This window comes from Pan paniscus, chromosome 1 (assembly GCF_029289425.2).
Source record: "Pan paniscus chromosome 1, NHGRI_mPanPan1-v2.0_pri, whole genome shotgun sequence".
Taxonomy (NCBI): Eukaryota; Metazoa; Chordata; class Mammalia; order Primates; family Hominidae; genus Pan; species Pan paniscus.
The window spans coordinates 41,696,361-41,720,457 of record NC_073249.2 but is presented as its reverse complement, the minus strand read 5'-3'; the positions used below and the strand labels follow the sequence as shown (position 1 = coordinate 41,720,457).

Genomic DNA, 24,097 nt, shown 5'->3' with positions numbered 1-24,097 from the left:
AAAAAAATTCAGTTTACTCTACTTGGCTTCAAATTTCTGTTTCTTTCCTGTAGGTAAATCATGTCGTAATCCTCCAGATCCTGTGAATGGCATGGTGCATGTGATCAAAGACATCCAGTTCGGATCCCAAATTAAATATTCTTGTATTAAAGGGTGAGTTGGCATCTCTTGAACCAACATCTCTTGGTTCAAGAGTTCTAACACAGCCATACTACCTTCTAGTCACATCTCAGAAAGGACAACTAAATTATTACCATCTGCTCTTTAAAGGCTTCAACACAGGTGCTTAGCTCCTGACTGAAATGGACAAAGGTATGACAAGATCAGGGGGAAAATCATCTGTATCCTTGCTGGAAACCAAGGCAGAGCATATATGAAAAGTGTGGCATTCATTGGGTGGGAAGGAAGAAAATGGGGGAAGAGTATAGTCAAAGCACACAATCAGCCTTAACCCAGAGTAGACATTGCTCGAAGAAAGGGAAGGCCATTGAGCAGCTGTGTGAGAGAAATCTTAATGGTCATAGCACAAATAGTTTGCTAGGGCTGCTGTAACAGAGTACTCCAAAACAGGCGACTTAATACAAACAAAGTTTTTGGAGTTCTGTTCCAGAGGCTGGAAGTGCAAAATCAAGATATTGGCAGAGCCAGAGCCAGATCCATAGCCATGCTCCCTCCAAAACCTGTAGGGATGGATCCCTCTTTGCTTCTTCCAGTTTCTGAAGCCCCAGGCCTTGGCGTGTGGCAGCAGAACTCCAGTTTCTGTCTCTGTCTGTCCTCACATGGCTGTCTTCCCTCTGGGTCTCTGTCCTCCTATGCTGTTCTCTTATCTGTGCGTGTCTATGTCCAAAGTTCTTTTTTTTTTTTTTTTTTTTTTTTTTGTGATGGAGTCTGGCTCTGTTGCCCAGGCTGGAGTGCAGTGGTGAGATCTCGGCTCACTGCCAGCTCCACCTCCCGGGTTCCTGCCATTCTCCTGCCTCAGCCTCTTGAGTAGCTGGGACAACAGGCGCCCATCACCATTTTTTTTTTTTTTTTTTTTTTTGTATTTTTAGTAGAGACAGGATTTCACCATGTTAGCCAGGATGGTCTCGATCTCCTGATCTCATGATCCGCCCACCTCACGGCCTCCCAAAGTGCTGGGATTACAGGCATGAGCCACCGCGCCCAGCCCAAAATTCTCTCTTTCAATAAGGACACCAGTCATATTGGATTGGGGCCCACACTAACAACTTCATCTTAACTTGATTGCCTCTGCAAAGACCGTATTTCCAAATAAGGTCACATTAATAGGAACTGGGGATTAAGACATCCATATATTTCGGGGGTGAGGGGAACATAATTCTCATGCATTGCTGGTAGGAATGCAAAATGGTACCATGACTTTGAAAGACATTTTGGCAGTTTTGTATAAAACTAAACATACTCAACGTATTATCCAGCAGTTATCCTCCTTGGCATTTATCTGAAGGAATTGAAATCTCAGGTTCACACACACAAAAATCTGCACACAGATGTTTATAACAGCTTTATTCATAATTGCCAAAACTTGGAAGCAATCAAGATGTCCTTTAGCAAGGGAATGGATAAACTGTGGTACATGCATACAATAGAATATTATTCAATACCAAAAAGAAATGAGCTATCAAGCCATGAAGAGACATAGAGGAACCTTAAATAATGAACCTTCTTTCACTATTACTAAGTGAAAGAAGCCAATCTGAAAAGCCTATATAGTATATGATTCCAACTATACACCATTCTGGAAAAGGCAAAACTATAGAGATGTAAAAAGATCAGCAGTTGCCAGGGGTTAGGGAAGAAGGGGATGAATAGGCAGAGCACAGAGGATTTTGAGGGTATGAAACTACTCTGTATGATGCCATAACAGTAGGTACATGTCATAATAAATTTATCCAAAGTCATATGATGTACAATACCAAGAGTGGACCCTAAGATAAACTATGGACTTGGGGTGACCATGATGTGTCAGTGTAGGTTCATCAGTTGCAAAAAATATGTACCACCCTGGTGAAAGATGTTTATAATAGGGGAGGCTATCCATGTATAGGGACAGGGAGTATATAGGAAATCTCTGTATCTTCTGTTCATTATTGCTGTGAACCAAAAACTTGTGCTAAAACACAAAGTCTATTTTTTTTTAAACTACATAAAAGTAAATACACAGGCACATGTGCATAAACAGACATGCACACAGTCGAGTACAGGTAAAACAGGAAATTTGAACAAAACTGGTGGATCATATCTGTCTCAATATCTTGAGTTTGATGTTGCACTATTGTTTTGCAAAATGTTATTATTAGGGGAAAATTGAGTAAAGTGTACCCGGGATCTTTCTGTGCTATTCCCTACAACTGCATGGGAATCTGATTATCTCAAAATAAAAAGTTTTTTTTTTTAAGTTACTACTAAATTTCCAAGGGGATGGGCTTCCTGCCAAAGAATTGTATATTGTGAAATTAAATCTTTCGAACTTAAAACAATTCAAACTTATAGCTGGGAGAACTTTAAATTATTCTGAGCCATGAGAAGACTGTGGCTATGCAGCCTGAGTCATGCAGCAGGCAGCTGTAACTTCTGCCTTTTTTTCCTGTGAATAGTTAAAACCAAATGGCGCCAGAGATAAGACCCACTCAGATCACTATGCCTTTTCAGGGAGCAATAATCTTCCTTGGAATGTAGCAATATGTAACCAATCAAAGTGATGTAACTATGCATGGTCCCATATGGAAAATATAATCCTGCTAAAATTTCTCTGTCTCTGCCTATGTAAGTGATACCTTACGTCCTCCACTTTGGAATGCTGACCCCATTCATTTGGAGTTGGTGTCTTCCAGGTGGCTACCCTTAAGCTTTGTGCTCAAATAAACTCTATCCTTAAATATATTTTCTGAATCTCATTATTTAAGGTTAACAATGTGCTAACCTAAACAATTCACAGGACTTGTTTTTTATTCTCATTTTTTCCTAACCCAACCACCAGGTTCAAGGCACATAGATTAAGAAGGAAAATGGAAATGGGACTAATATCCCAGCCTTCACTGTCCCTCTTCGGGCCCTGGGGAGGAGACTCCCAAAAGTCTAGACATGTTCACCCACATCCTGTATGTGGTTTCTGGAAACGAAATGATCATGGCTTTTCCTGAACCATGGCTTAACTTTGTGAATCCACAACTCTCTCTTCCCCAGAAGATCCAAAAAGATGGGGTAGGATGTAAAGGCTTCAATCTGTTTAAATGGATATGAGAGTCCCTGGCTCTCCTTAAAATAAATAGCATGGATTTTGTCTCTCTGATTTACTTCCTCACAAACATTCTGAATGAGAAAAGTTCAAACCATTATTTGTTCAAATACTTAATCTACTTTGGGACACAAGTTTAATAAATTAAAATATTCTTCTATCTGTTCCCCTTGATCAGTGAACATAAAGTTATCCTTTGACTCATATTTAAAATGTTCAGTACTACAACACTGAACAATAGTATGGAGGAAAAAAATGCCAATTTAAGTTTGAACTTGCTTCACCATTCCTATCCCAATCCCCATGATTAGAAAATCAAAAAGAACACTTTGAGAAATAACCTCAGTGGGGTCAAAAGCCAGAGTCTCCAGGATGTCTTGTTCTTAAGACAAATAGAAGGAGGTACAAATATAGGATTGCAGACTTGTTCACTTCATTTGTTCTCTATTTGTGTGCATGTGTGTTGGCAGTGCAATTGAGAATGCTTTCATTTTTGGTGGTGTACTAGAAGGCATTAAAAAACAAAATGAGAAGTGGGAATTGAACAATGTGAACACATGGACACAGGGAGGGGAGCATCACACTCCGGGGCCTGTTGGTGGGTTGGGGGCTAGGGGCGGGATAGCACTAGGAGAAATACCTAATGTAGGTGACGGGTTGACGGGTGCAGCAAACCGCCATGGCACATGTGTACCTATGTAACAAAACTGCACATTCTGCACATGTACCCCAGAACTTAAAGTATAATAAAAATTAATTAATTAATTAATTAATTTTAAAAAACAAAATGAGTCCAGGCGCAGTGGCTCATGCCTGTAATCCCAGCACTTTGGGAGGCTGAGGTGGGAGAATCACCTGAGGTCAGGAATTCAAGACCACCCTAGTCAACATGATGAAACCCCGTCTTTACTAAAAATACAAAAATTAGCCGGGCATGGTGGCGTGCACCTGTAATCCCAGCTACCTGAGAGGCTGAGGCAGGAGAATCACTTGAATCTGGGAGGTGGAGGTTGCAGTGACATTGCACTCCAGCCTGGGCGACAAGAGTGAAACTCTATCTCAAAAATAATAATAATAATAAATAACCAAAATGATATCGAAGTCATTAATAATTACAACATAATAGCTACTATAATGTAACAATGTGTCAAGTGTCTGCAGAAGGACCCACTGTTGTCTCACTATTCATTTGATCTCCATTTGGCACTGTTTCGTTGTTTGAATAAAGCTTTATGCTGCCAGGTTTTCCTACATATTTGTAAAACAAAGTTCTCAGCCATTCCAATAACCATGACTGTTACTTGACATTGCTTCATTCCTTCATGTATAGTACTATCAAGTTTGAGCCTACCCTCACTATGACTAGTTAGGCCCAACCATCTATCACAACAGAGGGTCTCAGGTGAAGTAAAATAAATGTTATAAATTCTTCCAAATTTATGGCACACTTTGAACAGTTTGAGACGTACTAATTGAGAATTGCTAACTTTAACATTTTAAGTATAAAATAAGTGTTCAGTTCTTTTTGGTCAGCTTGGATTGCCTTTGGTTCTAGTTATAAATCATTTTCTTTCTTTCTTTCTTTCTTTCTTTTTTTCTTCCTTTCTTTCTTTTTCTTTTTCTTTCTTTCTTTCCTTCCTTCCTTCCCTCCTTCCTTCCTTCTTTCTTTCTTTCTTCTTTCTTTCCTTCTCTCTTTCTCTTTCTCTCTCTCTCTCCCTCTGTCTCTCTCTCTCTCTCTCTCCCCTGCCACTTTCTTTCCTACTGACAAGGTCTTGCTTTATTGCCCAGGCTGGAGTGCAGTGGCATGATCAACACTCACTGCAGCCTCAATCTTCCAGGCTCAAGCGATCTTCCTGCCTCAGCCTTCTGAGTAGCTAGGACTACAGGAATGTGCCACCATACGTGGCTTTTTAATAAATTTTTTGTTGAGACAGGGTCTCACTATGTTGCCCAGGCTTCTCTCGAACTCCTGAGCTCAAGCAGTCCTCCTACCTCAGCCTCCAAACGTGCTGGGATTACAGGCGTGAGCCACTGTGAATGGCCTACTTTGATGAATCTTACTGATAAAAGCCCATCCATGCATCTATATATTAATACTTATAAGGCATAGAAATACATACAACAGGACTACATACACACATACATATGTATATATATGACAGCTTCCCTGCACTCAAGAAGCTTGTGTTGTCTTTTAAAAAAATGAAATTTATAGGAAAAACTGTAACTCATCTTTGATTTATATAAAAATGTGTCATAAGATAATAAAGAAGAGAAATCCCATCCAACTGAGAAGGCATGGAAGAGAAAATGACAAAGTCCCAAGAATGTGAAATTTGGGAAGGTGATAGACAGTTCTTTGACAAGTGGAAAATGTCCCTCTGAATTCTATAAGAGTGTAATCTCTGGAAGTAGTAATTTAATTGGGTAGTTGACCTGTGTCTTTAGAATGTAACATTCCTTATTTTTTGCCTCTAGATACCGACTCATTGGTTCCTCGTCTGCCACATGCATCATCTCAGGCAACACTGTCATTTGGGATAATAAAACACCTGTTTGTGACAGTGAGTTGAAATATGCATTCCTATTTCTTTTACCGATACATTCTAATATTTCTCTGGAATAATAAAAATCTTAACTGAATTCCTCTGTGCAATCTGTCCTTCACATGGCTGAAGACAGCCGTAATGTTCTCAAATATTCCTATGGGGTTCCTGGCAACTCTTTCTTTAAGTTCTTCCTTATCCTGGGATGTGTCTTTCCTAATTCTAGGGGCCTAAATACGTAAAAGCCTTCAAACTTGATTTTACTTCAATAAACTTGAAATTATGTTGGTTCTACCACCTCCAGTATAATAATCATCCTGCTTGGCAAATCAGTAAAGATTTTAAAAATTGATACTCTTCAAGGTTAGCGAAGCTATGGAAGAACCTGGACTCTCATGTACCACGAGATCAGCACATCCTCTTGAAAGGCCCCATGCACTATAAACCTCAGAAGTGCGCATGTATTTTAACCTACTTCTTAGAATTTATACTTAGGAAATAATCACACACTTTTTAAAGCAGTTTGGTATAAACTTTTCATTGCAGCATTATTTATATTAGTTAAAATGTTAGAGTAACCTAAACATTTTAAACTATGGTTTGGAAATAATCTACTAGAAGGAAAAAGATGTGTTCAAATGAGCATTACAAAGAATTCCCTAAGAAACATAAAATAGCTATGCAGAATGAAAATAAGTATATCCATACACTGGCATGGTATTCAGCCATAAAAAATGATAGCATAAAGAAGCACTTAATGACTAGAAAGAGATGTGTTTTATGTGGAAAAAGAATCAGATGAACGGCATATATGGCAAGATCTCATTTTATTAAAAAAAAAATACACCTATGTAGTGAGGGCCAGGCTGAGGCTGAGTGAAACACAGTGTATAACATCTTTGTCTTACTCTTCTCTTTGGATAACTTGGGGACTTCTTTATTTTTCTTCTTGGTATTTAAAAACGTTGTTACTTTTACTAGAAAGTTTATGAGCTTCAGAATCTAAATTTACAAATGACATTGGTCACACATTTATTGCTGTTTATCCACTTTAAGAAACACTTTGGCTATTTTGTAAAACAAATTTGGAAACCTGCCATCTTATTTGAAATTTATAATAAGATAACATGGAATTGGAATAGGAATTTTCTTGGAAATATTTAAAAAAATTAGTAAAATAGAAAAAACAAACAATATAATAATACACCTATACCTATATCTATATTTTTATATCTGTTTCTAGTTCTGTAAACTCTCTATATCCAAATCCTGGTAAATGGCTGTAAGTCTTCTTGGAGAAGGCTAGGGGAAGATTTACAATACATGCTTTTGACTGCGTAGCATGGTGCTTCCTCAAGAGAATCCAGTCTCCCATCCGTTGGTGCTGCTCTGGATCTATAAACTATTCAAGTCTAGGAATTGTTGATGAACAATGAACTTCTTTTGCAATAATTCAAGTCAGACTTCAATTCACTTGACCTAAATCTCTTACGCTTATACAAATCAAGTAACACTTTAGTCGGCTACCCGTCTACTTCGATTTTAGAGACTCCATGATCAATTAGCCCAATAACAATGTTCTCTTCAGTCAAATCATTCTGATTGCTGTTTCAGTTCTAATAGCCATTACAATTGTCTCTGGCAATTAAGTGCTGCCAATTGGACTCTGTCACCCTGAGCTCCTTTGGTCCCCAAGTGAATTCAGAGAACCCAGTTCAATGGCAACAGTTCCCACTGTCATTCCTGGCCTACAGAGAATGAGCCATCACAGAGGATGCTGAAACTCCCCGTGTGAATGTTTTTCTCAAGCCTCCAGTAAAAGGTCTGTCTTCTGAACCCTCCACTCCTGCATGTGCCTCACCAGCTCTATCCAAGGATGTGACTTTCAGAGTGGAATGGCTGTTGCTTAACCTCTGCCTCTCAAATATCAGGCTAATTTCTCATGCTGTAACTCTAGTCCAGAACCATACAGAGAAACTAAGTCTGGAAAACTTAATTCCAAATTGGCCTGGTTGACACTGTACAAAACCACCAGATAATTATAATTTTATTTAACTTTTTGTCTTCTTTTCTTTCCTTCCCTCCTTCCCTTCTGCCTGCCTGCTTGCCTTCCTTCCTTGTTTGCTTCCTTCCGTTCTCCCTCCCTCCCTCCCTCCTTTCTTTCCTTCCTTCCTTCCTCCCTCCCTCCCTCCCTCCCTCCCTCCCTCCCTTCCTTCCTTCCTTCCTTCCTTCCTTCCTTCCTTCCTTCCTTCCTTCCTTCCTTCCCTCCTTCCCTCCTTCCCTCCTTCCCTCCTTTCCTTCTCCTTATTTTCTTTCTTCTTTACCACACGGCTAGGACCACCAGTATAACATTGAACATTGGTAGCAATAGATGTCATCCTTGTCTTGTTCCACATCTCAAAGGGAAGGATTAAAACATTTCACCATTAACCTGGTGTTTACGGTAGGCTTTTTGTAAATAGCCATTTTTGAATTAAGGACATTCTCATATATTCTTCATTATTAAAAATTTTTTGTCTTTGAATCATGTTGAAGTTTATCGAGCACTTTAGTTATATGTATCGATGTAATCATATCTGTTTCTCTTTTTTCTGTTAATGTAACAAACTGTTTTGAGTACATTTTTGAAAGGCAAATAATTTTGAATTTCAATTTTACATTCTTAAAATCAACTAAGTCATAATATTTAATCATTTTTATATATAACAAATACCCTTTTATAATACATTTTAAATGTTTCTATTAAAGTATAATTCATGTATCATAAAAGTTACCTTTTTAAATTACACAATTCAGTGGTATTTAGTATATTCATAAAGTTGTATATTACGGTCTGAATGTTTGAGTCCACCCCAAATCCATATGTTGAAATCTTTACCCCTAAGGTGATGACATTAGGGAGTGAGGCCTTTGGAAGGTGATGAGATCATGAGAGCAGAGCTATCACGAATGGGATTAGCGTCCTAATAAAAGAGGCCCAGAAGAGCTCCTTTGCCCCTCCTGCCATGGGAAGAAATGCTGAATCTGCCAGAGAGGTTGGTCCTGAACTCCTTAGCCTCCACAACTATGAGAAATAAATTTCTGTTGTGTATGAGCTAACCAGTTTATAGTATTTTGTTATAACAGCCCAAATAGACTAAGACATTGGGCAACCAGCACCGCCAATTAATTCCGGAAAACTTTCATCATCCCATTCCTGTTTTAGAGATTAGACTGTAATTTTCTTTCTTGTAACGTCCTTATAAGATTTTGATATCAAACTTATGACAGTCTTATAAAGCCAGCTGGTAGTGTTTCATATATTTGCTTCCTTGTAAGAGTTTATATAAAATTGGTATTATTTCTTCTTTAAATGTTTAAAAGAATTCACTGGAAAAGCCATATAGCCTGGAGTTTACTTTGTTGGGAGGTCTTTTTTTATTCCAACAATTTTCTTGTACCATGTAGACTTTTTGCTGAAGTATAACATATATATGTAGTAAAGTGCACACATCTTAATTATGCAGTTCAGTGGATATTTACAAATTAAATGCATCCATGTAAATGGCACTCAGATTAAGATATCGAACATTATCAGCACCCCAGAAGCCTTCCTGATGCCCTTTCCCAGTTATCTTCCCAAAGTAACTGCTATTCTGATTTATAACACTAATAGTTTTGCTGCTTCCTAAATTTTATAAAGGAATCAAAAAATAGGTACTCTTCTGTGTCCGGCTTCTGCTCAGTGTTATATTTGGAAGTCACTTTTGTTGCTGCAAGAAGGATGGTCAGTTTTTTTATTATTATATTGTATTTCACTGATGATCTTGAGTACCTTTTCATATGTTTGTGAAGAGCCTGTTCCAAACTTTTGTCTATTATTTACTGGTTTGTCTATGATTTTATTGTTTTGTAGAAGTTATTTAAATATTCTCATGTTTTCTAATAAATGTAACACAAATGTTGTCTTTCAGGCTATGGCTTTTCTTTTTCTTTTTCCCTTCTTAATGATGTCTTCTGTTGTAGGAAGTTCTACATTTTAATAATATTCAATTTATGGATCTTTTTTTCCAGTTACTGCTTTTTCTATTCTACTTAGGCAATTGGGCCAGGTGAGGTGGCTCACGTCTATAATCCTAGCACTTTGGGAGGCCAAGGCAGGAGGATTGCTTGAAGCCAGGAGTTCGAGACCAGCCTGGGCAACAAAGCGAGACCCTGTCTCTACAAAAAATAAAATAAAATTAGCTGGGCTCAGTGGCACATGCCTGTAAGTCCCAGCTACTTGGGAGCCTGAGGTGGGAGGATCCCTTGAGCACAGGGATTCAAGGCTTCAGTGGGTTATGATGGTACCACTGCACTCCAGTCCAGGTGACAGAGTGAGACCCTGTTTCTTATGGATAGGCAATTGATCTAATATCATTTATTAAATGTTGCAGCATGGCCATAAGTCAGGTGACCTATATGTGGATGTCATTCCAGGGAGGTTCTGTTCCATTGGTTTATTTGCCATACATTGTGTTTTTGTTTGTTTTGGTTTTTTGCCATACTATAATGGCAAAAAAAACAGTAGCATTACATTAAGATTTTAATTACTATAGCATGACATTAATATTTGATATCTGGTGGCATATATCTTCTAACTATGTGCATCTTCAAGATTTACTTGGTGATTCTTGGCCCTTTGCATTACCATATAAAATTCAGAATCAGCTTGTCAATTTCCACAAAAAGAATCCTACTTGAATTTGTATTGAGTTTCTATTGACTCAGTACATCAATTTGTAGACATTAACAAATTTAGTTTTGAAGTTTAAATTTATGAACATGATATATCCTCCCATTTTTGAAGTCTTTAATTTCTTTTAAAAATATTTGTTAATTTACCTTATAGAAGTCATGTACATCTTTCATTATCTTTATTACTACATATTATTTTTAAAATTTTATTCTCTATTTACTTCTTAGATATGCACTGGTTTCACCTCAGCTCCAGCAATTTTATTAAATTTACTTTTAAATTGAATAGTTTTTCTGTATATCTTTTGAAGTTGCTGCATAATTATGTCATCTATGAATCGGACAAAGTTTTTAAATCTTTTCCTTTCTTATGTCTTTTGTTTATTTCACCTGCTTTATTGCATTGGCTAGAACCTCCAGTACAACATTGAATAGAAGAGATGATACAAGACTTTTAATGGTTATCATAAATCATGATGTATGCTGTAGATTTTTGTATGATATCCTTTATTAGATTAAGGAAACTCCCCTTTACTTCTAATTGCTAAAAGATTTATCATGAATGTTCATTCTAATTGATCACTCTGCATGTATTGAGATTATCATGTTTCTTTTTCACTCTGTTAATGTAATATATTACATTGATTGATCTTTAAAGGGCAAACAAACTCTGAATTCCTAGAATCAACCTATGTTGCTTGTGATGTGTTATAGATGATTATCCTATCTATGAAATGTGTGTGAGTGTGTGTGTGTGGTGTGTGTGTGCAGGATTGCTCATATTTTTATTGTAACGTTGTAACATTGATTTAATATTTAAAATCAGTCAAGGTAAACCTCACTTTGATCATTGTATCATCCTTTGGAAATATTGCTGGATTCAGTTTCATAATATTTTGTTTAGAAAATTTGCATTTATGTTCTCAAGAGATCTTTGGTTATAATTTGGTTTTATTTTAATGTCCTTATCAGGTTTGGGCATCAAGATTATGTTGGGCTAGTAAAATGTGTTAAAAATTGTTTATTTTTTTCTAGTCTCCGAAATAATTTGTGTAACATTAATATTATTTTTCCTTATATGTTTGGAAGAATTCAGCAGTGAAGCAATCTGGACCTGAGGGTTTGTTGTTGTTGTTGTTAGGTTTTAAATTAGTGATTCAATTTCTTTAATAGCTATAAAACTATTATTTTATATCATATTGAATTAGTTTGGGTAAGTTATATTTTTCAAGGAATTTACTCATTTTATTTAAATTTTCTAGGTTATTAGCATAATGCTATTTATTATATCCTCGGAAATCCTTTGGATGTCTGTAAATTCTGTAGTGATACTCCTATGCTAATTAATTTCTGATATTGGTAATATCTTTTTGCTTCTTTTTCCTTAATTAGTTTTACTGGGGCTTTATCAAGTTTACTAAGCTTTTCATATAAACTGCTTTTAACTCTCTTGTTTTTTCTTTAATGTGTGACTATTTTTTACTGATTTCTGCTTATTTTCTTCTACTTTCTTTAAGCTTTGTGTACTCCTCCACTCCTAAATTCTTGATCTTGATTAGATAATTTGTTTTCAACCTTTATTTTTCTAATATATACATTTAACCTATACATTTTTCTCTAAAACTATTTTACTTCCCACGATCTTTATATTTTTATTATCATTGTACATAAAAGTTTTCTAATTTACCTTTTGATGTCTTCTTTGACCCATAGGCTATTTAGAAGGGCATTGCTTAATTTCTAAATATTTGGAGATCTTCTAGTTATCATTCTTTCATTAATTTAATCATTTGAGACATGGTTTATGGCCCAAAATATGGATGATTTTGGTAAAATGTTACATATGCACTTGAAAAGACTGTACAGTTATTTTGTTTCATTTTCTAGAAATGTCATTTAGGAAAATGTGGTTTAGAACAGACTTTTTTTCTCCCTCCACTTGTTCTCTCAGTTATGGAGAAGCATGTGTAAAATATCTGTATTAGTTTCCCAGGGCTGCTGTAACAAATTACCACAAACTTGGTGGCTTCAAAGAAGAGAAATTTACTCTCTTAACAGTTTGGAGGCCAGAAATCCAGTTAAGATGTCAATAGGATTGGTTCCATCTGCGAGCTGTTCTGTGCCTCTCTTCAGGCTTCCTTCCAGTGGCTGCTGGCGATCGTTGATGTTCCTTGGCTTGTAGATGCATCATTTCCTTTTCCGCCTCCATCTTCAAGTCGCCTTCTCCTCTGTGTGTGTCCTTTGCTTTTCTGGCTCCTGTAAAGACACTGGACATGGATTTAGAAGCCACCCTGGCAATCCAGAATGGTCTCAACTCAAGATCATTAACTTGATTGTATCTGCAAAGACTCTCCAAACTGGGTCACATTCACAGGTTTCAGAGATTAGGTTAGGACACAGATATTTTTTAAGGAGGACAGTGGTTATTCAACCCATTACAATCCCCAACTATGACTATGAATTTGTCTGTCTTTCCTCTTTGTTCTAGCAATCTTTAAGTAATTTTTACTTTATGTATTTTAAACATGTTATTAAATGCATGTTTAACATGCATTTATTAAATTTTTTGTTTATTCTTTCTGCTGAACTGACTGTTTTATCATGATGAAATGTCTCTCTTTACCTCTCATAATACTTCTTGCCTTAAAATCTACTTTGTACATTAATATAGCTATATCAGCTTTCTTTCTTGTATTTATATTATATATATTTCAAATCTTTTACTTTCAGCCCTTCTTTGTCTTATATTTAAAGCTTGTCTGTTATAAACATCATATGGTAAAGTTTTGTTGTTTTATTCAGTCTTTCTTTGTTGTTCATTAGTGTTTGAAACATTTAAATTTAATAATAAAAAGTTAAAATTAAAAATAAATAAATTTAATCTAGTTACTGATAAATCTTAACTCTTGGTTATTTGTTTTCTATTTGTTTCATGTGTTTGTGCCTTTATTCCTCATTTCTCCCATTTTTGAATTCATCAAGTATTTTTATTATTCTATTTTCCCCAGTAGCTTTTAAGTTATATTTCATTTTTTATTCTTAAATCACTACTCTAGAGACAGACATCCTTGATTTACTATAGTCTACTAAAATTGTGCTTTTACCACTCTCCAAACAACGCAAATACCCAAACTATTAATATTTAATTCCATTTGTGTCCTCCTCCTCTTTTTGTATTGTTGCCATACGTTTTGTAAAAAGAAAAGCTTCAGCTGAATTAAATTTAAAAGAGTTTAATTGAGCAATGAACGATTCGCAAATCAGGCAGCCTTCCAAGCCAAAGTAAGCTCAGAGACTCCTGCCCAGCTGCGTGGTGGAAGAGGATTTACGGACAGAAAAAGGAAACTGACGTACAGAAAACAGAAGTGAAGTACAGAAACAGCCCGATTGGTCATAGCTCAGCGTTTGGCTTATTTGAACACAGTTCAAACAGTTGGCCACATTTGATTGGCCAAAACTCGGTGATTGGCATAAGAGTAAGCTACGGTCTGTTTACATCTTCACTCGTTATAATTCGCAGTTTACAGAGAAACCTTTAGGCTGAGCTTAAACTATGTAAGGCTGTAGGCTAAACTTGATTTAACAATTTACATATATTATATATTTCAAAGACGTAATTGTTGTTGTTGTCTTTATAAAAATAATATCTATTTATATTTACACCGTAGTGAATTCTTAGAATTTTTATGTTGCCTCAGCATCCATTTAGAATATGTTTAGCTTTCTCATGCCAGAAGCAGGGCTTAGTCACCCTTAATGTCCTTTCTAGTTCTGTACCTCCTCCCAATTTTTCAACGTGGTCGAGCCAGATATCTGCCTTATACAACTGCCTCCTGGTGACCACCTCTCTATGGGACAGCTAGATAAAACCTACTTGACTAGCGTCCCTGCCCTCTGTGCCCTGCATGGACTTCGCAGATATGCTGCCGTGACCACCTCTCAGTCGCAGCATGACTGCCTGGAACATGTGCCTGCTTTCTTTAAACTCACCAATTAGAACTCCCCATGGGAGATACCTTGGCTTGTAGATGCAAGATGCTGGGTCATACTCTGGTCCCCAGTAAAGGCATTGGCCGATGGATCCCCTTCTCTCTCTCTCTCTACATTCCTCGCACTGACCAACCTCTGTGTGATCTTCAGGCATGCCATACCCCCAGCCCATAATAAAATCTTTACTTCCATCTTGTGTTTCTTGTAATGACTGAAGAGGTTTTCTCTATCATAAAGATCCTAAATGAAAACATACCCGCATATGAGCTCTTTCTGGTGTGTTTCCTTCTTATTGCAATTCTATCAATCCTATATGAAACTATTTTCCTTCAGCCTGAAAAAGTCTCTTTGGCATTTTTGTATTGTAGAGCTTCTGACAACACATTCTTTAAACATTTTTCTAATTGTGGTTCCTTTGAAGGTTATTGTCTATGTTTCCTGCTGCTTTTATGGATTACACTTTAAAATAGATTTTTTACAATATTACTATGTTGTGTCTAGGTAAGTATTTCTTTGTATTGCTTGGGTTTATCTTGTCGCACAACTGGAGTGCAGTGGCGCGATTTCGGCTGACTGCAATCTCCACCTCCCAGATTCAAGGAATCTTCCCACCTCAGCCACCTCGGTAGCTGGGATTACAGGCCTGTGCCACTATTCCTGGCTAATTTTTGTATTTTTAGTAGAGACAGGGTTTCAACATGTTGGCCAGGCTGGTCTCAAACCTCTGACCTCAGGTGATCTGCCCACCTGGGCCACCCAAAGTGCTAAGATTACAGGCATGAGCCACCACGCCAGGCCTGTATAGCTTTTTGAATCTGTAATCTTGCGTCAGTCTTGGAAATTTCTCAGTTATTACTTCTTCAAATGTTGTTTATGTCTATTATCTCCTCTCATGGCAGGACTTCACTTAAACATGCTAGGCTTTATTCTTCTATATCTTGGTCTGTATGTTTAACATGCATTTAAGGAGTTTTTGTGGACTAATATATGACTACTTTTACACAGATATCATGTTATTATATCAAACCTAGATTTGAGTAAATGAGTTGATAAGTTTTATACCTCTTGTGTGTTGTGAAATATTGAAATTACATTTGGAAGCATCTGTTACTTGAAAGTTCAATAGAACTTTTTTTTTTTTATTCTTACATGTTTGTTGGGTAATTCTAGCTTTCTAAATCTTTTTGAATGAATATTGGCAATTTATATTTCCATTTATATCATTTAGATTTTCAAAATATTTAACCCCCAGTAGTCTACAGTTTTATAAATATTCTCATATTCATAAAAATGTTTAAATGCCTTTTCCTACTGTGTATATTTGTGTCTTCTCTCTTCCCTTATACTTTATCTTTTGGCAAAGGTTTTTATATTTTATTTTTCTAAAAAGGCTAACCTCAGTTATTAACAAAAATGCAAATTAAGAAAGCAAATGAAAAGAGTAGGAGAACACTGTATAAACTCTATAATACTATAATCAAGGGCTATTTTAAATGAAAAGAATGTGGATGGAGTTAATAAATGCATGCAAATATTATAGGAAATCATATAAGTAAGAAAGGCAGGACATATCATATTATCCCCACCAAAATTACAACTTTGTAAAAATGTACCTACGTGTTAGCAAAGAATAAAAGCAAATAATGAATGTAAAAATAGTTACAGTTTAGTGACTCATGAGATTTTTGTCATTCATTATTTAAATTGACTGTGCTCTTCCTTTTCCCAGGAATTATTTGTGGGCTACCCCCCACCATCGCCAATGGAGATTTCACTAGCATCAGCAGAGAGTATTTTCACTATGCATCAGTGGTGACCTACCACTGCAATCTTGGAAGCGGAGGGAAAAAGGTGTTTGAGCTTGTGGGTGAGCCCTCCATATACTGCACCAGCAAAGATGATCAAGTGGGCATCTGGAGTGGCCCGGCCCCTCAGTGCATTATACCTAACAAATGCACGCCTCCAAATGTGGAAAATGGAATATTGGTATCTGACAACAGAAGCTTATTTTCCTTAAATGAAGTTGTGGAGTTTAGGTGTCAGCCTGGCTTTGTCATGAAAGGACCCCGCCATGTGCACTGCCAGGCCCTGAACAAATGGGAGCCGGAGCTACCAAGCTGCTCCAGGGGTGAGTCTGACTGAAGCCTAGAAGGGCCCTGCAAGTGACATGCATTGCTGTTGGATCAGGAGATTAGTATTTGTTGAGGGGGAGGGATGTGTGGTGAGCAGGGTGGGAGAGCAAATTTTTTAGGTAGTGAACATGAAATTCAGAAGGTGTGTGTGTGTGTACTTGCACATGTGCTGAAATGAAGAAGCAAAGCTAAACCTGGGCAAGGAACTTGATGTTTCTTTGGAGTTCTTAAAAGCAAATCTATTAATTACCTTTGAGTATAATAACTGCTGATGGAAAATGAGTGATTCTTCCAGCCAGGCACCATAATACAGGCTACATGTGAATTTTAATCCTTAAAACAAAGTTATTAAGTAGTTCCCAGTTTTTCTAGGTTTGTCTGTTTTGTTTTGCTTGAGACAGGGTCTTGATCTGTCACTCAAGTTGGACTGCAGAGGTGAGATCATGGCTTACTGCAACCGCCACCTCCCTGGCTCAAGCAATTCTCCTGCCTGAGCCTCCCAAGCAGCTGGGACTACAGGTGCATGCCACCACGCCTGGTTAAATTTTTTATATTTTTTTTATAGAGATCGAATCTCACCATGTTTCCCAGGCTTGTCTCGAACACCTGAGCTGAAGCAATCCACCCACCTGGGCCTCCCAAAGTGCTGAGATTATAGGCATGAGCCACTGTGCCTGGCCTCTATGTTTTGCAGAGAAAATGTGCCTTAGAGAAATCGGATAACTTTCTAAGATATTAGCTTGCAGACTGAAGACTGAAACGCAAGTCCACCCGACTCCAGAGACTTGGCTTTGCTAGTCAGCATCCAGTCAGGAAATCAAAACTTCCTCTAGATACTTTCAAGGAGGGAGGGATTTCATGCAGGCTGTATTAGACTGTTCTCACATTGTATAAAGAACTACCTGAGACTGGGTAATTTATAAAGAAAAGAGGTTTAATTAACTCTCAGTTGTGCAGGCTATACAGGAGGAATGACTGAGGATTCCTCAGGAAACTTACAATCATGGTGGAAGGCAAAGAGGAAGCATGTATATTTTCATATGGCTGGCAGGAGACAGCAACTAGGGAGGTGCTACACATTTTAAACAAGCAGATCTCAAGAGAACTATATCACAATACAGCACTAGGGTGATGGTGATAAACCATTAGAAACCACCCCCATGATCCAGTCACTTCCCACTAGGCTCCTCCTCCAACACTGGGAATTACAATTTGACATGAGATTTGGGTGGGGACACAGAGACAAACCATATCACAGCTAATAGGTCACAAAGATGTTAGAAGGGCAGGAAAATCAGGCAGCCTCCCTAGCAATAGGACGAAGGCAGAGTTACCAGAGATCAGGGAGCTGCTGTGGCTCCCAGTCTACAGCACAGGAGCCTGGAGGGATGCTGAAGTGGCCAGCCCCTCCCACTGAGCAGGCAGCTCCCTGAAAGCTGCTAATGCTGCAGGAGCCACCACTGCTGCCAGAATGCAGCTGATATTGCTGGAGCCAAAGTCATTGGCATCGCTAGAATTGAAGCTGTAGCTGCTCACTGAAGTCATCTATACTGCCATTGCCTGAGCCACCTCTAGAAGTAGAACAGGCTCTGGCATCATCCTGCTTTTTAATTTGGTATATATGCCTCCAACTGGCAGAACCTAACCAGAGCCCAGCTATCAAGGAAGACAAATGATTATAGTTTTAAGGTTTCCATTGCTAGCAGCCAAAAGACAGTGCAGAAGTGTGAGGCTGGGGGCCAACAGAAATTTAACCAGCACAGCACCTCAGTATTACATCACCAGGCATTGATTAGTCAAGGGAAACACTGGGTGATGAGCCCTGAAAATGGACATTACAGCATCAGAGTATTTACAAACTCCCTAAAGAAGTCATTTTTCTATTCCAATCCCCCATTTGATGCTTGAGAAAGCTGAAGTCCAGAAAAGGGAACTGATCTGCTCAAAGACAAACTGAAATTATTTTTTCCATTTTATAACAGTTTTATGTAATTTAGTTGAGACCTAAATGTGTTCTGACTTCCTGAGTTCCGATCAACTATATTAAGAGAGAGCCAGCGCTGCCCTTACAATATGTTGTGTGAAATAGACACTCTCATTATGGTGACAGTAGGTCTTTTAGATTTTGTTCAACAGTTGCCCACCTTCTCACTGGAGTGAAATGAATGACTAGGCAGCACCTTGCTGCATAGCATGAAGGGAGGAGACCCATAGTTCTTTACCCCTATGTCAGGTGGCCGCTGAGAGAAGACTTGAAAGGAGAAGAGAATAGATGTATGTTTGCTGCACCAGTGTGATAGGTGATGGAGGGACCTATTAGATGAGACATGGGCAGGGGCACTCCTTTATTGCCTAAAATGCAAGACTAAATTGGTGATGCCTTTCTAGAAAGGAAGCATGGAGATATAAAAATCCATCATCCCTCCCAATTTTGTACTGGGTGAACAGTAATTGGAAGCATTCTAGAAGGAACTGTCCATTGTGAAATCTTAGTTGCATACTTTAGATGAAAAACAATGAATTGGGGATACCTCTGTTTTAGTCACAGTTGTGCAATGTGTCAGTTCTATGAGTGATGGCAAGACATCTTCCTCGCCCTGTGTATTTAGTTTGTTATCAATGTAATAAGGCTGTTATTCTACCTTTTTTGTTACATATAGATTTGTAATTATTATTCCCTTGGCCAGTTTAACAGTGAGAAAAAAGTTATTTTCACACAATTAGCAGTACTTTGTTTCCCTCTCCCCAGTATGTCAACCGCCTCCAGATGTCCTGCATGGTGAGCGTACCCAAAGGGACAAGGACAACTTTTCACCCGGGGAGGAAGTGTACTACAGCTGTGAGCCCGGCTATGACCTCAGAGGATCTACGTATTTGCACTGCACACCCCAGGGAGACTGGAGCCCTGAAGCCCCCAGATGTGAAGGTGACTAGACTCTTATCTGGCTAGGTATTTTTAGCTTGCGTCTTTATTCTCCACATGCCAGTTATTTCTGTTCGTTTTTCTTTTTTTCCAGTGAAATCCTGTGATGACTTCCTGGGCCAACTTCCTAATGGCCGTGTGCTATTTCCACTTAATCTCCAGCTTGGAGCAAAAGTGGATTTTGTTTGTGATGAAGGGTGAGTATGAGCTTGCCTGACCTGCTGGACATTGAAATTGGGGTTAGGAATTAGTCCAAAAAGGGGAGATTTGATGTGGCTTAAAAAAAGACAGACAGACAGACAGACACACACACACACACACAATCAGAGAGATGAACTTTTGAAAGTATATATAGGAAGAAAGGAAAGACACATATGGAACTAATAACATGAGATATGAAGAGGACACTGGGCCATATATTAACTGGCAAATTCAAAGACAAGTATAATTACTTGTTGTTAATATATAGGAAACACAGTAAGTTTAAAAAATCCTATTTTCAAAATTTTAGAATTTCAAAACAGCAAATAGAATGAGTAATTTAAGAGTCTCAGAAAAAATTGCAAGTAACAAAAAACTTATTCTAAAGAGCTAGGATCATTTAAGAATCATTTCAGTAAATTCTTTAAACCATCAATAATGAAATTTGTAATAGGACTGAAAGTGTAAAAATCAGCATTTTAAAAAAATCCAGTCATATATCGTCTGGCTAGTCATGGGCTCTGGGCTCTGAGCGGGGGTCCTGATGGCTGCTGTTAATATTCCCAGCAAGGTCATTACCTTGTTTATGTCCATCTAGTGCTCTTCCCAGCGTGCACATCTCTACACGGGAGCTGACCAGCATGGGCAACAAAGCACCTGATCCCAAAATGTAACACAGAATCTTGGCAGGCTCCAAAAGCCAGCACCCAGTAAGAGTTAGGAGGGCATCGGGGCCCAACAGACATTGAGAATTTTCAACAATTGCGTACAAAAATTATGTCCTCTCTTCTTTCCTTTTTCCCCTAGAATATTCACGCTTACTCTTCAGCAGCCCAAATTGCCCTTTTGAGCCTTCTTCACGCCATCACAGATGTGGAGATGAAAGGACAATCTCTGTTCTCTCGCCAGCTATTTCCCACTTTACCACTCCAAACTGGGAGCTGTTTTACTTGCTGTTCCAGGGTCAGAGTTACGAAGGCATTGCATTAGAAGACTGGGTTTCTAATAATGACAATGAGTAATCAGTGAAACTCCAAGCCTGGGTCCTGGGTCAAGGAGATGGTGGCTATTTTGTGACCACCTTTTTCAATTCAAGCAGGACTATCATGTGACCAAGCTACTGCATTTTGCCACTCTATATTGCTCCCTTCTGGAGGCTGTGATTTTTCCAGAATAATGTAGCCTGTGCAACTCTGCCATCTGCTGGCCTCAGATCCCCAAAATCCTGAAATTGGGGCTGGGCCTTAGATTGTGAACTAAGTGTCCTCTTGGCTGAAACAGCTCACTATTCACTCCTATTTTCTTCTTTAGATTTCAATTAAAAGGCAGCTCTGCTAGTTACTGTGTTTTGGCTGGAATGGAAAGCCTTTGGAATAGCAGTGTTCCAGTGTGTGAACGTAAGTAATAGGAGTAACATTTCAGGCCAATCTCTCCCCTTCATCTGTTCAGTATTTGACCCATGACCTCCCCTAATGTGGTTCTTCAATTTTCTAATCTGAATTATTGATTTGAAAATTTCTTATTTTAGTAGTGTTTGGTTCTGAATCAATGTGTACATCACCTGTCTTTGGAACCATCTGATCTGTCTCTGTCATTTTGTATTCTATGTTCTATTGCGATAAATCCTATGGTCGTGTGCTTCTAGGTCAGGAGAGATTAGATAATGTGAAGCTTTAACAATTTGCTTTCTTTCTCTACTTCTTTTCTTTCTTCTCTTCTTTCCTTCCTTCAGTTCTTTTTTCCCTTCTTCTCTCCCTCTCTCCTTCCTTCTTTTTCATTTTGTTCTCCAATCAATGTGCAGTCAGTCTACAATTTGTGTATATATTTGATAATACACAAGTATCAAACATGCCTTTATTTAATCAATTATTTATTGATCACATACTTTGTGCCTCTGTTCATCTAGATACTGGAGTTATAGCAATGAACAAGATGAGTGAAGTCCCTGTCCCCATGTTGTTTTTACTCAGGTGGGGAGAAGGACAAGGAAAAAAATAAGCAAATTAAATGCTACGGATAATAGATCAAAGCAATGAAGAATAAGGGAAAAGTGGGGAGTAACATTAGACAGGGTGAGCAGTTTGAGACTCCATAAATTCTCAAAACATGTACCTAAATAATTTATGCTGAGAGATTCATAAATAATAAGTCATTTTTTTAAAATGAGCCTCATATGTTCAATAATCGTAGACTACTGATTTCTCCTAGTCTACCCATTTATAATTTCCCCAATAGAAGATAGAACTTTGCTTCATTTCTTGATTCTAATGATTGGAAAACATGTTTCTTTAGAAAACCATGAAATTTTACTAAAATGTTTATGTTCTTAGAAATGTACTTGGACATCTTACAGTGCTTTTTAGAGTAAAATTTTGGAAGAACATAACTTATATAGAGATTCTTGCTGTCTAAGAAATCCAGTGCTCCTTGAGGCAGCATGACAAATGTCTGTTCTACTATCATGCATGAAAGCTCATTGATTGGACTACTCAAGCTTTCTCTTATTTTTCATAACTCTGGTAGTTAAAATAACTTCTTCCAAATGCCAGTTCTAATGAAAAATGCCAATTAGAAATGAGGAAGAGACTATTATAAACAAATCAGTAGATGCTAGAAAGGAGTAACAACTTGAAACCTGACCCAGAAAGTAAAAAAAGAAAATAAATCATCAACAGACCTTGACATTTTCAAAAGCAAAGCAATCTGAATCCATTTGGAGTTTTTTATAATGGCCTGAATATGTTTCAATTCACTGTGGCAGGGCTATTGTTATCACTGAGACTGATGATCAATATCAGTAAGTAATCAGTGAAAGTTTTCACCTATTTAAGATGATTAGCACACATATATACATTTGAGAAATATTTCCCAAGAACGTAGGCTCCTTCCTCAGCATTGTGTCCCCAGGATCCTGATGAGTGGCTGACACAGGATAAGTGCTAAATTAATAAATATTGACTAAATGAATGAGTAACCCTTCAAAATGGTTATTTTTCTTCTTCAAATGTTTTGCTACTTCATTAAAGTTGTAAAGTAAGTAAACTTGCATTGGATCTTTCCCATGTCTGAAAAAGCTTCTTATTGAATTTTTTCAATTGTGGGATAAGAGAAACCTTTTTTCAAAAGCGTTCAGATAGGTGGATGTAAGAGTTTTTCTTGCAGGTCGTCTTTGATTATTGCTTGAAATGCTCACTTCATGAGAATGTTTCAAGGAATATTTGTAGAGAAAATCTTCATTCCTTATGGGAAAATAAATAATAAATGACTCTATATCAGGAAATAAAAATTGTGTAGGAAGACAAATTCTGTTTGAATAACTAGGTGGGAAGAAATCCTTTGAAAACTTTATTGGTAGTAAATAATGCCATAAATGACCTTTACATTTTGATAAGGGATGCAAGGTCTCTACACAGATCTAAATCTAGATCTAGATAGAGCTGGAGGGATGGTCTTTTTGAAAGTGGGGCTTAGATCCTGAGGCGCTCTGATGAGTTTTCTCAAGGTGGCGAAATCTGTGGAACTATCAGAACTGCGTGTTTTCTTCAGGAAGCTACATGCAGGTTGAGACCTTACGTACTGAAGAGAGTTCAGATTACTCTACCTGGCTCCAAAACATTTTCTTTCCCACAGGTAAATCATGTGAAACTCCTCCAGTTCCAGTGAATGGCATGGTGCATGTGATCACAGACATCCATGTTGGATCCAGAATCAACTATTCTTGTATTACAGGGTGAGTTGGCAGCAACATCTCTTGGATCCAGAGTTCCAGCACAGCAATACTACCTTCTAGCCACATCTCAGGAAGGAAACTAGGCTGTTGCCACCTGCTCTTGAGAGGTTTGAACACAGGTGTTAACTCCTGATTGAAATGAACAAAGATAGGAGAAGATGAGGGGAAAAATCTGTGTCCTTGCTGGAAACCAGGGCAGTGCACACATAAAGAGTATGCCGTTCACTGGATGGGAAGGAAAAAAAATTAGGAGTATAGTAGTCAAAGCACACAAACAACCCTAACCCAGAGTAGACATTGCTGGAAGAAAGGGAAGGGCATGTAGCAGCTGTGTGAGAGAACAAATCTTAATGATAACAGCATGATCGCTTGCTAGGGCTGCCATCAAAAAGTACAGGCCTTCCTCATTTTCTTGTACTTCACAGATGTTATGCTTTTTACAAATTGAAGGCTTGTGGCAACGCTGCGACAAGCATGTCGGTGGCATCATTTATCCAACAGTGTGTGTTGACTTCGTGTCTCTGTGTAGCATTTTGGTTATTCTCACAATATCCCAGATGTTTTCATTATTATCATGTCTGTGATAGTGATCTGTCATCAGTG

The 24,097-nt window shown here is 37.9% G+C and overlaps 1 protein-coding gene across 5 annotated transcripts in view; it reads left to right on the top strand.

The window, feature by feature from the left end:
* Positions 1 to 24,097, top strand: part of CR1L (complement C3b/C4b receptor 1 like) — a 93,965-nt gene that overhangs the window by 33,207 nt on the left and 36,661 nt on the right. For all 5 annotated transcript variants that reach the window (XM_055108732.2, XM_055108711.2, XM_055108707.2 and 2 more), the window contains 7 exons: positions 54 to 153; positions 5,735 to 5,820; positions 16,238 to 16,636; positions 19,390 to 19,566; positions 19,658 to 19,760; positions 21,076 to 21,161; positions 23,395 to 23,494. In XM_055108732.2, the coding sequence (XP_054964707.1) occupies positions 54 to 153; positions 5,735 to 5,820; positions 16,238 to 16,636; positions 19,390 to 19,566; positions 19,658 to 19,760; positions 21,076 to 21,161; positions 23,395 to 23,494 (1,051 nt within the window). The remainder of the gene's footprint in view (positions 1 to 53; positions 154 to 5,734; positions 5,821 to 16,237; positions 16,637 to 19,389; positions 19,567 to 19,657; positions 19,761 to 21,075; positions 21,162 to 23,394; positions 23,495 to 24,097) is intronic.